The sequence below is a fragment of the Fusarium tjaetaba genome (assembly GCF_013396195.1).
Source record: "Fusarium tjaetaba strain NRRL 66243 chromosome Unknown NRRL66243_c0000318, whole genome shotgun sequence".
NCBI classification, from domain to species: Eukaryota; Fungi; Ascomycota; class Sordariomycetes; order Hypocreales; family Nectriaceae; genus Fusarium; species Fusarium tjaetaba.
This window is the reverse complement of record NW_023501514.1, coordinates 1-15622: the sequence shown is the minus strand read 5'-3', so window position 1 is coordinate 15622 and position 15622 is coordinate 1. Positions and strand designations below refer to the sequence as shown.

The 15622-nt window shown below is 46.8% G+C and overlaps 5 protein-coding genes across 5 annotated transcripts; 3 read left to right on the top strand and 2 right to left on the bottom strand.

The window, feature by feature from the left end:
• Positions 1–1605: 1605 nt before the first annotated feature.
• On the top strand, positions 1606–2373 carry FTJAE_12122 (NAD(P)-binding protein; the record flags this gene model as incomplete). The annotated part of the gene is made up of 3 exons (XM_037345138.1): positions 1606–1845; positions 2123–2175; positions 2226–2373. The coding sequence occupies 3 exons, from the start codon at positions 1606–1608 to the stop codon at positions 2371–2373; spliced, it is 441 nt and encodes a 146-aa protein (XP_037200828.1).
• A 451-nt stretch (positions 2374–2824) lies between these two features.
• Positions 2825–3777, top strand: FTJAE_12121 (uncharacterized protein; the record flags this gene model as incomplete). Its single annotated transcript, XM_037345137.1, has 4 exons — positions 2825–2952; positions 3006–3230; positions 3289–3625; positions 3727–3777. The coding sequence occupies 4 exons, from the start codon at positions 2825–2827 to the stop codon at positions 3775–3777; spliced, it is 741 nt and encodes a 246-aa protein (XP_037200827.1).
• Positions 3778–4417: 640 nt separating this feature from the next.
• On the bottom strand, positions 4418–12420 carry FTJAE_12120 (uncharacterized protein; the record flags this gene model as incomplete). The annotated part of the gene is made up of 12 exons (XM_037345136.1): positions 4418–5418; positions 5472–5591; positions 5639–6833; positions 6883–6973; positions 7029–7204; positions 7257–7420; positions 7478–8056; positions 8105–8228; positions 8282–10268; positions 10330–10391; positions 10634–11011; positions 11062–12420. The coding sequence occupies 12 exons, from the start codon at positions 12418–12420 to the stop codon at positions 4418–4420; spliced, it is 7236 nt and encodes a 2411-aa protein (XP_037200826.1).
• Positions 12421–13384: 964 nt separating this feature from the next.
• On the bottom strand, positions 13385–14415 carry FTJAE_12119 (Thymocyte nuclear 1; the record flags this gene model as incomplete). Its single annotated transcript, XM_037345134.1, has 4 exons — positions 13385–13633; positions 13708–13841; positions 13893–13910; positions 13959–14415. 4 exons carry the CDS (start codon positions 14413–14415, stop codon positions 13385–13387), a joined length of 858 nt encoding a protein of 285 aa, XP_037200825.1.
• A 262-nt stretch (positions 14416–14677) lies between these two features.
• FTJAE_12118 (acyl n-acyltransferase) lies at positions 14678–15367 on the top strand (the record flags this gene model as incomplete). The annotated part of the gene is made up of 1 exon (XM_037345133.1): positions 14678–15367. The coding sequence occupies one exon, from the start codon at positions 14678–14680 to the stop codon at positions 15365–15367; it is 690 nt and encodes a 229-aa protein (XP_037200824.1).
• Between the last annotated feature and the right edge of the window lie 255 nt (positions 15368–15622).

Below are 15622 nucleotides of genomic sequence, written 5' to 3'. Positions count from 1 at the left end.
ACCATCGAGTAACCAGTCGCATCAGGCATGACAGACAGGCACAGATAACACCAGCTCATGGCTCGAGAATACTGCTTAAGAATTAGACTCCAGAATGCGATAGAGTTACGCATAACGTACCTCCATAGTAGACCGTAGCCCTGACTATACGTAAAGTCCAAGTCTTCATCGACCTTTACTGCTGTCACCAACCGGATGATACTGGCAATCATGACGCTTGAGGGATCAGCGTCATTATTTCCATTCGTGAAAAGGACGGTGAGATACTTACAAACCGCCAGCATCAGGATAAGCGCAATGCCAATATTGCGATTCAGAGGTACTTTCATAGGGTGTAGTAACCAAAACGGTAGCAACAGTAAGATCAAATGGTTCATAGAGTTGATTATGGCTGACGGTGCGTATACATTCACGATGTCCTGGTAATTCTCGTCTTCATATGCTGGACAGTGGTATGCAGTAGCTGCATTGGTTTGAAAGATACAGTTGGCTACAACAATGAACATTACGGCGTAAGCGCAGCCGATGAAGTGCATTTCAACGGTGAATCGGAGATAGAACATCAATGCTGGGGATTTAGTGAAGACGATTGCCAGGTTGTAAGATGGTATTACAGCCGCTTTTGCGTTCTAGAGAAGATGCCCGGAATTAGTGATGCCCGTCGATTGATGACTGTAAGATCTCACCTTTAATAATATTTAAAGACCTCGACTATGGATATCTTCAATATATATACCTAGACCGAGTCGCGCATCTTTTATTATCAGCTTCAGCTGTCAGGTCTGTCGCTTAAATACCTACTTATCGCAGCGGTAACAGATCCGATTGTCATAAACTCCTTTTCTGTCTTATCAGTCATAATTCCCAGAAGATGAAATACCCAACCTATAACTGCGATTATTATAAGACCTGTAAAGCGTCAGTCAATGTATTTGGGAGGATCACGCGCCTACTGACTGTCATCGACCTGCCATTATATGTATACACTATGAATTATGCTAAAATAGTATAACTTAACAGGAATAGCGCTGCGCGCTACTCCCTACTTGGTGTAGTATAGCTTTCTCACAGTCACTTGATGGAAAGCGGGGGGGATTTTGTGAATTACCCGTTGTCTTGAGTCAACGGGTATGGTGTATTGGCCGAGACCCCGAGTCGATGTTGTTGACCTGACTTCGGCAAGACAAGACCTCCCGGCTTGCCGAGCGTCTTTACTTAAAAGATATAAGTATATAGAGGCCAGAATGATAGCAGTTATTGTTCGTGGCCTAACTTAACCTTCAAGGCAGCAGTCAACCCTATTACAGTCGCATTCCCGACACAATCAGGCTACTTAGCTCTAAAGCTCAACTTGCAGCAATAACACCCAGTAACATGGATCTCACCGGGAAGGTACCAGATTCCAATCCAAGTATAAGAATACTCAGTTCCAGAACCTAGCCGTCTAACGATACTGTGTCGCAGGTTGCTATCGTCACAGGATGCAGCAGCGGCGTGGGCCTTTGTACCACAGAGCTGTTCTTATCCCTCGGGGCCAAAGTCTTGGGATTGGACCGGACGCCTTGCAGCATCGATCGGCCAGGCTTCCAATTCCAAATATGTGACATGGGACGTGCCGACAGTATCAAAGAGGCGGTTGAGGTGTATCGCGCTACATACGGCTCTAAGTTAGACATTCTTGCAAACATCGCCGGTGTCATGGATGCCTTCGCCAGTGCTGATACTATGACTGACGACGTTTGGGAACGATGTATCAACATCAACCTCAAAGGCCCCACCCTGCTAACTCGAGAGATTCTACCTCTCATGAAGAATTGCGGACAGGGTTCGTTATCAACGTTGGAAGTAAGTCATCGACCAGTGGAGCATCAGCTGGCGTTGCATATACTGCAAGCAAACACGCACTAGTAAGTCAAAAGGAAGCTTGATCACACCATCCAAGTTCATGCATGGGGTTCTAATGTCATGCAATAGGCGGGAGTGACAAAGAACGTAGCCTGGAGGTTTCGAAATGAGGGCATAAGATGCAATGCCGTATGCCCCGGTGGTAAATGCTTTTCCTCGTCAGAACTGAATATATTTCACTAACTATCCTTAAGCAATCGCTACTAATATTATCCAGTCAGTGCCGGGCGGGTTCGATGGAGTCGATAAAGCTGGATATGCAACTTCAGCGTCAGTTTTCTCATTCACATCAGATGAAATCGTGGTTCTAAACTAAACAGGGACTTCATTGGTATACATGTACCACCCGGCACCGAACCAGCTCTTCGTGCAGAGCATGTCGCAAACACCATCGCATTTCTTGCATCGGATCTAGCTGAGGGCATTACAGGTGCTATTATTCCTGTAGACCGTGGCTGGAGTTGTTAATTTATATGCTATAGGTATATTATATTCTATAACCTTGTTTCGGTCTTTAGTAGAAATAGCGACACCATTTTATCGGGACTAGTGATCTCCACCGACAGAACGTAAAGCGAATAGTTCGTTCTGATATAGGCGGGGGACAATCTAGACCAGCTGCGGAGTAGACCAGTCGCCAGACGACGCTTCAGGTCGCCACTTTCATCTGCAACCCCTGTCCAACCTAACTACATTGAGTGGGGAATTAGCCTGACTTGGAAAATCTGGCCTAGAGCTTTGTCTGTGGCTAGCTGACCAGGGACCTCATGACTAGCAACTAGGCCAATCTTAGAACGCTATATATAACCTGTTGTTAATACAACAATGCTCTCCGTCTTTCTCTATCATCTATTGCATCCCATTTAGAAACAGTTCTAAAGCTTCTCAAATCCTTTTATCATCACCGCATTTGATCGCCATGTCTGCAATACAAGTTGCCTCGAATATTACAGAGACGGCTGATCGTAATGCTCTTATGGAAGAAGCCATTGAAATTGCCTCACAGTGGGCGCAGGAAAAAATTGAGAACTTCCTCAGCGACATTGAGTATGACATCAAACATGAACACTCATCTGCTTCTTCTGACATGACTACAAAAGAAATGGCAACGACCACAAGTTGCTCAAGATAAGCCACATTATCAGTCGGCGCACTTCCATTGACATCTTCACTGGTGAGAGCTCAGACATTGGCAAATTTGCTAAAGACCTTATCGTGAAGCTTGATGACGGCAAGGTCATGGAGGGTCTTGGGAATTTGGCCGGCTCGCTGTTGAACAAGCTTTTTGGATCTGCATCTGGTTCAGCCCAGACGGAAAAGATTTAGTAAGTCAAGATCCTTGAAGAGCGTTGTATACACAGTCGCATTAACCGCTACCTCTAGTGAACTTGTCTCTGATGAGCTCGGTGAACTCAATCGTCTCGACGCTTTTTTCTTTTGCTATCGGTTTGCTTCAAGGGGAATCAACAAAACCGTCATAGGGACATGCTTTGTTCGTTCTGCTGCTGTCATGGTCGATGACAACGCCTACCGTGTGGTTCTCACTAGCCCTGCCACCCTTGAAGACGCTGAGCGCGTTGCCCAGGTGGCCAAGTATCAGAGACAGGTCTTGGACGAGAATGGCAACTCCGAACCTGCTGATTCTACACTTCTTGAAGCCCGGGCCAAGCTAACCCGTTGGACAATGAATCAGAGTGTGGCTGCTAGGGTCCAACCTCATGTGAGCCCATTCTTGTTCAAATAACCTCTTCCCGTAATAGCCTCCCTCTTCATATCCCCGTTAGACGCTTTCCGTACTGATTATATCCTTGCGTGCCTTAGGTCGGACAGCCCGTTACAACAGACGAGGAACAGGACAAGATAGACAGGTGACCGATCGGATTGGTCAGGTGCGAGCATTGAAGGATAATAATCCGGCAACTTAGGAAGGCTGTTATTACAGAATAGTTATAGCAACCAGGATTGATACTATCTTTAAATTGATTACGTGAAGATATATCGGGGTATTAAATTGGGCTTCAATTTTAGCTATTTAATTTATTTCTAGGACTGCTTTATTTATTTTCTAACAGGCTTTAAAAGATACCTGGATACTGGATAGTGTTTCTTGCCTTTCAGTCCTACTGACCCTAGACCTCGCCTTCGCGGTTAGGAAAATGGTCTTAATGCATAGGAGGCAAGTATATACTACACCATCCCATGGCTTGAAAATGTTAAGTATATAACTGTAAGACTTAATAACTCTTCTTATACTTTATCTTAAAAAATAGTATATACCTTTATAGAAAACTATAGCTTAGGCTATATATAAAGTCTAAGTCCTTATTAACTTTTAACTATTTATTTTATAATACTTAAGGCTTATAATAAAATTTATTAATTATTATAAAACTTTATATTAAGAAAAGAAAAACTATATATAGCTAATCAGTTAATAGTATTAATTTATTAAGAAAGTAAACTTATTAATAAGCTTATAGTAAAGCTTAAACATTTAATTTAACTAATAACTCTATTTAAAAATGCCAAAAGTAAAATCATCAATCCATTCATTTGTATCCCGTAATTGCTGATGTGCCCGGTCTACTTCGTTGATTGAATTAGGATTTATACCAGGATTTATACCCTTGCTGGCCTTGTCGACAGAGTCCTTAGTATTTAATACGTCGTCGGCCATCTCCTTGGATAGCCTGTCGAGTTCCTTGTCGGCGTTGTTTACAAACTTCTTGGTCTCATCAGCAACAATTTGAGCTCCGTCCTTGGCCTCCTTCACAAACTTGTCCATGACTTCTTTGCCTTGCTTGAAGATCTCCTGAATAGTGCCGGCGACAGTTGTGATGACCTTTGTAATCTCCTTCCATAGTTCTTTTACAAGGTCCACTATGTCCCGCACGTCGAACTCAATATCGAAAGATTGAGCCACACCTGCAACTGTTGCTTCAATATGAGCTTTGGCCATGCTGCCTTTCCTGCCAAATTTCCCCAAGAACTTGACGCTCTTAATATCGAGCACTGAGTTATCAAAAGCACTGATGCAGTATTTCAGGGCGTCGTTGATCTCGGGGCTAGCAGCGGCAATGATGCCCAGCAGGAAGGTGAAGGATTCCACCTCATTTCTTGCCATCACCATCTTGTCGTACTTCTCACACATATCCCTGTACTGTGGCGAGTTGCCACTGTCGTTGTCTTGGAGGATCTTTTCTTTGGCAGTCTTGCTGGAGGCCCTGTTTGTTTCCACCTTTTCTATGGCGAGATCCAGGTTTGTTTTCAGCACTGTGGCAGAAGCTTCGGAGATCTTTTGTAATTCATGAAGCTTTTCCTCTGCAACCTGTTGGATTTCTGCGATGGCCGCGGCCTTGGCAGCTTCTCGGCCACTTAGGATTGCTTGGGCCTGTTGATGGTGCTTCAGAAGCTCGGTGAGTTTCGCGGATGCAGCTTCGAATGCGGCGACATCGTGTGCGACTAAAGCGGCCTTGTATTCGTTGGCGGCTTGCGTTGATGCGGCGCGTTTTGCTGTTCATGTGTTAGTTCTTCTTCAACTCCCCTTATTGGGAAATAATAGATACCTTGCAATTCATCCTGCAGTGTTATCTGTGCAAACTCCCAAGGGGCATGTGCAATTGCATCTCTCGGTGGCTCTCTCGCTTGATGTTCATTACATCTCAGTTCGAGCTTTGCTAAATCCTCTGCTATTGTCAGATACTTTAGGCAAATATAAAGTCATTGATCTTACCTTCACTTAGATCCTTCTTGTTCTTGGCTTGTCGGGCTGTTGTCTCAGCAAAAGAAAGCACTTTCCAAAGCATTCTGCACTCATTCAGAGCAATCTCCGCTTTCTCTGCCACTCGAACCGCCTCCAGGTCCTTAGCAGTCTCATCCTTTTCAGTATCCCTGATCTTCGTGTTGAGACTAGACTGGAGATCACGCTTCGTTTGTTCAGCCACAGCCGTGTTCTGATCATATTGAGACTGTGCCTCATCAAGTTCGCCTCTCACTAGTGCTAATTCAGCGTCGATCGTTCTTGTCTGACTTTCGACACTTTCGCTTAAACGGGCCTTCTCTGCCTCAAAAGCATCTTTGGCCTTCTCATAAGCTGCAGACGCATTCGAGAGGTTGTTCAGTAGTTGCGCCTGGCGGTTTATATCACCGCTTTCAACGAGAATCTTGTTGGCAAGCTCTTTCAAATATTTCCTCATGTTCTGGTTCATCTCACCCGTGATGTTGAATTCCTTTTCTGCAAGTGTTCCACCCAACACTTCATCGATCGACTTGGCGTTCCCCTCAGCCTTTCCATGGATTGCGTTAGGAGCCGGGCCATCTAAGCTGGCGGTGATTGTGACTCTCAATGCGTCAGAAACTTTGAGATCGAAGTAGAAGAACAGTTTTCCCTCATTTACGTCGATGTCGACAATGACCACAATCCAAACGTCCTTCTGGAACATGATCTTCCCATCAATGAATATTTTCTGGACTGTCCTGGATATCTCCAGGTCAATACTCGGATGTGTGGCCCGGGCTCCTCGAATCTCAAAGTCGCCGAGCTTGAAACTCTCGATGGTACCTTTGAACTTGACATGCGTTTCGACTACGTCAGCGAATAATGTCGCACGCTTTCCCAAGATAGTCATGTCTGCGTCCAACTTGATACCCCTTGGATGTTCCACTCCGTTAATAACGATGCCTGTTGACACGTATACCAGAAGCTTGCGAATGTAGAAAGTGTCTTTGGAATCGGGGATACTGATGTCCACTTCGATAAGGTTAGCTATGAGTTTGACAAATTTGGCCACATCCAGGTTTTGGATGTCGAGTCTGATCAGCTGCTCATAGCTTGTGCCAAGGTGCAAGTCCACCCTGCCCTCGAAGTCATGGAGACCGAAAGTCCCCCCGAGGGTAATACTTGTCGGGGTTCCTGTGGCAAAGAACTTCTATATGGCTGATGAGCATTTATACCTCATGAAGGCTTAGCAAACTTACCGCGTAGTCAATCCGCAGGTCAGTATATAGATCAGCGATAGATAGCTGCTTGCATTTTCCGAGAGGGTTGTTCCATTTGCCAATCATGGCCCTGTTGCAAAACCTTAGTTCTCCGTCTTCGTATGTGTTCAGGTGGGATGCCTTACGCGGAACCCTCTGCCCCTATAGCGCCGGCTTTGAGCCGGAGTTTGAGCTCTAGTGAATCTGGTTGCTCTGCAACATCTATGTATAGAGAACCACTAATCTGGAGTTGGGGGCCGACTCCCATGTCGACGTCAACTCCCATTGAAAGTGGCCCCGATCTCAGAGAGCCATATGTGAGCTACAACTGTCAGTATTGAACTAAAGCTCGACTTGGATTGCTTATTTCTTACCACATCCGTCGTGTCCATAATGATATCAATACCGAAGCTGGAACCTGTTAGGCTGTTCAAACCTGGCGACCAGTATGCACAAATGGTTAACGGCTTTTGATCCTTAAGCCCGAGAACGTCTCGGACCTGCTTTAAATGGGTTGTCGTGGCGTAGAGTTGTAATCCTGTCAAGACACTCTCAGTTAGAATGGCAAAAGTTTCAGCTAGTAGTTGGAACTAACCTCGTCTGATAGGGTATTGACAAGCGTTCTCTTTGATGTTGATCTGTGGGTTTTCCATATTGCTGAAGCAAATTGCAACTTGTTCCAGAGAGACGTCCAAGAATGTGTCTTTCAAAACGCTCAGCACGTTTCGGGTGTGAAACTCGCCTGTATAGGCGCCGTAAACTGTGTACTCGATCGTCTCGCCGGAGCTCTTGTTAACATACACGCTTACATCGAAGGTATGCTCTTCGGTGAACTTGACGCGGCCCGAGAGTTGGAAATTGAACCCATCTAAGATGGTGATGGAAATGGCAGGGTCAATGATTTCCACGTCACCAACAGTGAAGCCTGAGACGGATCCGCTGATGTAAATGCCTTGGGCTCCGATGATGATGGTCGCATCTGCTGACGTATGCTCATCGATCTCAACGGCTCCGTGTAGTACAATGCCTTGGTTCGACACCTTGAATAGTAGGCTAGAGAATTCTACTTTGTGGTCCGTGGTGATGTCGATAGCTCTTCCAGTGAGGTCTTTGTAAATGGTCTTGAGGGTATCCAGCGAACAATTCTCAAGGACACCGACAAGCTCCTTGTTTTCTGCCCACGTTTAGACGCTGTAGTCATCGAGAGACACATTGTACTAACCTTTACTATACACCCCGCGAAGAAGAACAAGGCCAGTGGTCATACCAAATGTCGCTTGCAACTTCAGAGTAACAGAAGATATGTTGCTTCCTATCCAATCTGCCTCGAACAAGACGTTTTGAAGCTGGGCAATATTCAGTCTCTATGAATTCACAGCATCAAGACACTGAAACTTACGTTGAGACCTGAGACTCCCAAGACATTCCTCCACGTCTCGCTCTGTGTGGAAATCATAATGCGGTAGAATTCTCCACTCTTGGTGATGTGCCATCGCACACAGACATCAGATATTGCGCCGGACCCGAAGAATCCATAGGAGAAGCTATAATCACCCTTTGCATTTTGACGCATTCCGGTGAGATCAATACCAATATCTGTAATCTTTAGCACGCCGAAAATGTCAACATCAACATCAGGTAAAGCGCCTCGGAGAGTGAAACCAATTGGTTGGGGGAGCATTTTGAGAGCATCACGTCTTGTGCTCAGCAAGCAGCTCATATCAACCCTGGAGTCTTTTTGGCCAAAGATATAACTTAGAGCTTCAGAGACTGGCTGAAGAACGCCTGAGAAGTGAACAGTGGTGCTCATGGTCAGGCCTGCCTGTTCTATCTTGGCATCGTGCGTTCTGAATGACAAGGTAGTCTTGCTTAACGTAATGGCGTCCATGGGGGAGTTTTTCAGGCATGGAACGAGTTTTCCCAGGGCCATGTCATCTGTGAGGCTGACGCGAAACACCTCTCCTTGGGTATTCAGTGACTGAAGGTTTTGGATCTTGACAGACATAACCCCAAAGAGCATAAAGTCCCCCATCACGGCATATTGGCCTGGAACTGGGGCGGCGCTGGTCTGAGTATCCATCGGCTCTTTCTTCTCTTCTTCGAAGGCTACATCCATCGCAGTGGCGATCCCCATGCCTGTAACCAGAGCTGATCCGTCACTGTTATTGATATCAGAGGACGGTATCAGGCCTGTATCAGCCATCACGTACGAGATTACTGTAGCGGATGATGATTGCAAGTCGCCAATAGCGCTCTCCGTAGGTGCTTGAATAGCTTCAGTGGCGTCTGGTAGTGTTGTCACTATTTGGGCGTTCTCCAACAATAGGCCGCCCACAGAGATGTTCCCAGGCGCGTCTAAATCCGCCCAGATGCGCTCATGCGCCTCAAAGGCTGATTCAGTTGGGAAAGTATTGGTGTTGTAATTGTCATTTCCAATGCACTCTGTGGCGACCTCAGGTTCAAGCGTGAATGTTGAGGCCCCCTTCGGTGCGTTCTGAGCTTTGACACGCTTCGAGAGCTTCTGTTCCACTGTTCTGAAGGTTGGCTCTCTACTGAGTTTCTGGACCGCGCCAACCTTTTTCTCAGACTTTATTATCTTTCTGGGTTCAGGGTTTTCTCCAGGTGCTGAATTCCCCTGGCTCTGTTCATATTCGGTCGCATGGTCGTCGTACTTTTCAGAATTGCCACCATGTCTTTCTCGATTTTCCTGGCCTTTGCGCAACCGCTTCTTTTGCAGTAGCGACAGTCTTGACTTCTCCTTTCCTTCTGTATTACCCTTTTCCTTGGACCTGTGTGGCTTCTCATTCAAAGCCATAAGCTCGTAGGTCTTGTTTGGTGGCATCAATACCAAACCTCCAAAATCAGCCGGCATGATAAAGAGATCAATATCTTGTCTCTTTCTGCTTTTAGTAAGCTGGAATATGGTTTCTTCAATGATCGCATTGTCGACTTGATGATCTTGGCGTTCCTGAACGTTCGTGTTAAGCTTGATGGAACTCTGAGAATCCTCCACTTCAGCGTTCTTTGGAAGATTGTAGATTGATTCAAGCAAGACAATATCAAGCTCTTGCTCAAACTTGGTGAAGAAAGGTCGCTGGAAGGGGTAGAACTCTGTTTCGAATGTGGCATTCCTTCGCTCTCCCATTCCATTGTAATTAAAGACATGCAAGGAATATCTCATCTTGTAGCATAACCAGTCAGGCACTTTGGAGTAAGATGGTAGGCTCTGTTGCGTCTTTTTGGCGAAAATAGGCTCATATTTGGCATGGTCTGCATCTGTGATAGGCAGAATCTGGGACACCAGGTAGGCTCTCTGTTGGCCCTTTTCTTGTCCGGTACGTCGCGCATTTTCTTTGGTAACAAGGCTCTGCCATGCCTTTTCGTATCTAAATGTTATCAATATCATAGACGCCTATGACAATGCACTATTACATGAAGCTGACTCACCTAGTCATCAACGAGTTGGCCTCACTAGAACCGAAAATGAGGTTATCTGGAACCTGAGAAGTCTTGAAGGGTGTTCTTGTGTCTCCTAAGCCCCCCCAAGAGAAAGCACATCGATGTAACCACTACAAGAGCCACATTAGTCTTTGCTCACCACGTTAGACACTCTCACCTACCTCAGCCAACGCATGGCTAGTCACTGGCCATGTGTCATTCTGGTCCTGGCTGTCAGCCTTCCAACCCAACTTATCTGCAATCTCCCTATTGTCAGCGACATACTTGGAAATATCATCAAAAGATTTCGTACCATCGTAGCGCTATCTCCCATCACCTCCTTCTGGTCTGGTGCTTCGGAACGTCGCGTTGCGGCAGCATAGATCTTGCTGGCAGTCACTTCAATAGCTATGACCCTACCCGTTTGGAGTTTCGCCTTGTCTCCCTCGCCAAGTGACTCTTCTAGGCGCTTTCTAGTCCTGTCTTTTCCAGCCTCTGCGCTTTTCCTCAAGCTTTCGAGTTTGGATCTTTTCTCAGCCGTATAGGCCGTCTTCTTGTCAGCCAAGACCTGATCGACCTCCGAAAGCATTGACGGCTGAAATATTGGACGAGAGGGCCTGTAGAAAGAATAGGTCTCCCAGTCGGCCTTTTTTATGTATGTCTCGTAATCATGAAACGGAGATCGCCCAACCTATTCAAGGTCTCAGTAGATTGTTGACAGACCCGCTTAACCTGACTTACTTTGATTAATGGGCCAAATTCTGGGATCGTAACTTGAGTGACCCCATTTGATTCCTCGAGTTGATCTTTGTTGTTTAGTTGAATGACTTTGACGTTTTGCTTGCAAGTTGATGGCTTTAGAATCTTTTCGCCATCGATAGGGAGTCTCAGTCTTTTCTTCGTGTCTGTGACAAGTTCTCGGATCACTGAGCTCTCGTTTGTCGGAAGAATGAAGATATCTAGCTCGGAGTTGATAAAACGGTTCCAACCTTTGTCTTCCTGGGACGGAGTCACTGCCGATTCAAACCGCCGAGCCCACGCTTCGGGACTCCAGCTGACCGAGTTGTTGTCCCGTACTTCAACAAGAAACGGCCTGCCGTCGGCATCGCGAGCCCAGAATGGCTTTCGCGCTGACATCCGCTCTGCCTTTTCTGCCTCTTTCTCCCTTCTCTTCGATCCCTTTGCTTCTAATTCTTCAGCGATTCGTCCCGGTAGAGGATTCTTTTCGTACTTCTTGATGTTGGCGGCAAGGCCAGCTTTAGACTTCCTCTCTGGTACCGTGGGATCGAAGCCTCCAGCCAAATTCCTGATGAAAGACTCTGGCAAGTAGACATCTTTAGTGGTGAGACTAATCGCCACCACATCAGCTGTCTTCAGCTTGACGTACTTTTCTTTCACTGACAATGTTGTCTTGTCCAATTTCTCATCAAGGATGAAGTAGTAGCCGAAAAACTTGTCACCATACTCGATTTTCTTAAAGGTGAAATGTCGAAATCGGCCCTCCGGGCTTTGATCCTTATTCCCACGCTTACTTTCATCCCAATTTTTCACCCCAGCCAACTCCAGCGCTGTCACAGCATTTTTTCTTACCTGTTCTGCAGTGACACAGTTTCGGAGCAAAGTGCAAAGGTTTATCATCTTTGCCTGCCCCTGGCCCGGTATCTGAATATTCGCAGCAGCTCCAAGTTGATCAAGTGCCTTAATATTATGCTCTTGGAGAGCCTCTGGGAGCTCATCTTCAGAGATTCCAGGGGCCTCAGCTGTCCCCATATCGACACTTGGCGCATCGTCATCGGGATCGCGAACTGAGAGCTGTTTACTCGCGCAAAGGTACCAAGTCCACCATTTCTCCTTGATGAACCGGATCTTGGTGGAGCCTTTGTCTTTAAATTCGACGGCAACGTATCGTTGGTAGTCCGGATCCAAATCATCAATCTTCATGCGACTTTCGTCCGGAATTTCCCAATAGTGAAGGGCTTTTGCGTCGGCTTCGATCTGGTCCGTGGCGGCACTATGCTCTGCATTGCGACCGCCATTGCCAAAAGGATTGGTGGCCAGGTCCACAGGTAAAACTTCCTTTAACGTGAGTTTCCAAACCATTTTGTGCTAGCTTAGGGTCGTTGTTGAATTTTCGTGCTGACTGAGTTTAAGAAGATAAGCTCTAAAAAGGCCAGAGAGTAGCAGTCAAGGTGGTTGCGTTTCCCTATATTGGGTGCAGATGTGCAGTTTTCTAGCATTCCACAAGTTTGGAAGACATGGACGCCCAGACCTTCTCGCTCTATCAGTATTACTATTGTTTAGGACAAAAGAATGGCTTTAGTGGCTTGAAACGGGGAGGAACTGAATTCTGCTCCAGAGTACTGAAAGGCAGAAGGGACCGCCGCATCTTAAGCGAATATCGATAGTGCCAAATGTTATTGCTCAACCTATTCCTATCAGAGCCTTGGCCCGTCCCATGCAGTACCTATGATTGGCTTAGGCTGTGGAACTATTTATGCTTATGCAAGCCTCATCACTCCTGCCGCGACGTTGTTGCTTGAGGGAAATGGTCTGTCTGTGTAGTGTAAGCTTCTGAGCTGAGACATTGACTTCTCAGCTAGCCACATTCTTGCCATGGAGAGATCCTGACTTACCGCTTCCCCGCACTTCATGAACACAGATGTCTCTTGGTGTTATGATGGAATGTGGAGACGAGTATTTTTCTGCTTGTCTCGCTTTGGGCAAGATATGCTTTCGACTTGCAGGTCGTTATTAATGAATTCAATGCTGAGGTGACTGAACACAGAGCTAAATCCCCACTGCGGCTAAGCGAGCTGCTCTGGACAGAGACCCCAGAGCGGCCGCCCGCGCATATGTGAAGCGCTCTTTGCACTATGGTGCATACGGGATCGGACCTTGGCAGTCCCAGATTTTTCGTACGCCAAATCTACGGCTTGTTCGACTCTTCCAAGTGCAGCTTCTTGCATATGTAATTACTAGCTATAGTATCGCAACACGAGCATCCTTCATTCTAAGCCACGCTGACTCGCTTGCGGGGGTTATCTTCTATCTCCCCGAAACACCATTACTTCTCACCCTCATCATGCTTCAACCCCGCATCCTTCGCCTTCTCATCCGCAAGCTCACACAAAAACCTCCACTCCTCACCACTAACTTTACTCACACTCAATCTCGACTGTTTAAGCAACTGCATCATCTCCAAAGGACCACCAGATTTACCCAGCTCGCGTAGTTCCTTCAGACCAATAGGCACAGCAAACTTCTTTCTGAACTCGACGTGGACCAGGTCCCAGATGGGTTTCTCTTTCGTAGACTTGGGGTCGTAGTATGGTGCGCCTGGTCGACGAGCAGATCCTGGTGATGTTAGATGATGGACATTGGGTTGACGGTGATAGGGGACTTGCTGTCTTCGGAGAATTCTTTGACGATTTCCATTATGCCGACTATGCCGGGTTCTTTGCAGTTGCTGGCGTAGAAGAAGGCGAGATCACCAGCGTTCATGTTTCTCATGTTATTCCGAGCTACTAAGCATCAGTCTCATCACATCTCCTCCACCAATCATGGGTTCATACCAGCGTAAGCTCTAATGCCTGTATCCAGTCAGTATGGGAGATCCCTTGAAGTATATGAAAACATACCATCCCATCCCTCAGGTTCTGTCTTTGCTTTCAAGTCATCAATAGAAAACTTGACATCAACTCCATTCTCGATACGAGTCTCAGGCTCAGCTTTCATCAGCCAGTACCACTGGCCATCGTGCTTCGGGGCATCAGGATTGATAGTCGGGATTGAGTCGATATCTGGATCCTCAGAGACGCCACGAGAGCCAGACTGAGCAGGTTCTTGCTTCTTGGCCGTCTTCTTCTCCTTTGGCGCTTCGGGCTTCTCAGTTTTTGCTGGCTTTGCTGTTGCCTTGGGTTTCTCTTGCTTCTTCACAGTCGTCGCCTTGGTAACCTTCTTTGGCGGGCTTACTTTGGCTGGGGGAGGCGCCTCAGGCTCGGGATTGCCTTTGGCCGCTTGCCGAAGGGATCGCCGTTTGGGCGCAGCTTCTTCTGAAGCGTCGGCGGTAGGTGCACTTCTTTTTCGGGGTGGCATCTTGGGCTGTGAGTGTGTTAACGTTGGCTTCACTTCATTGAACCTTGAACGCGCGCGACGCGTCTTGGGTGAGGCTTGAGTTCGTGGGGTACAGCCACAGCCTGCGCCACATTATCAAACACCCTATACTGAATCCTTCAGAACGGTAAATCTCGCAACAGGTATAACTAATTTTTTTTTCTCAAGACCAGCTTGACACATTCATTCCTTGAGAGATTGGAATTGCTTAAATCTTTGTTTGAATCTACAATTCATCAATCCTATGTTCCAGATTCGTGATGCGGGGTCAGGCCTGAGGGACGCCGAGTTCATCACGGCAGCTTTCGACTCTACCCTACCATTCCTCAACGAGACTGGCAACACAGGCCAATGGGGCACAGTTCCTTTCTCAAAGAGAGATGGCTTCTTACAAGGCACCCGGGAAGATATCAAGCAGTCAGAAACCTTCCGACTTATCGGCCAAGGCGAGCGGCGAAGAATCTTTATCGCAGAGATTGAGGAAACACATTTTGGCGATGATGCCGTAAACCTTCACCGCCGGAAAGATCATGAAACGGGTAGAACTTTCGTCTCAGTGGGCGCTGCAATGATTCTCGACGATGAATTTGCAAACCATACTCGCTCCGTCACTGTTTTAAAGCCTCATATAGCCGCTGCTGAGGAACGTGCTGGCTTTGTGTTTCTGGACTTCCTTATCACTGATCATCGCGTACCTTCAGCTCAGCGCAAAGGTGCTGGGCTGGCATTACTGGAGCATGTAAAAACCTACGCGTCTGAATACGGGAAACGAGCCATTTTCCTCGATTGCTGGACCGGAGGTACAGACAAACTGGTCAGGTACTACGAAAGCGCTGGCTTCAGTCCAGTACAAGACTTTGAGTACAAGAAGAAGAACGGGGATGTATGGCCTGGCAGACTATTTCGACTTGATTTAGCTCCTATACTACCTTGATTCATGATACTCATGCTTTAATAAATGAGCAATAACACATTATATCAGGAAACCCTTTCTGAGCCACATTCGCTGTGACGGTGCTAGGATAGAGTAGTATTCCTATCAACCTCGTAACATTATTTACACACGAACATGCTTCTCCAACCACTCCTTCATCACCCCCGTAGCAGGGTACTCCCCATCGCCAAGCCGCAACAACATCTGAACATGCCCCTCAAACCCCTCCCCCTCCAACACCCTCACCTCCACACC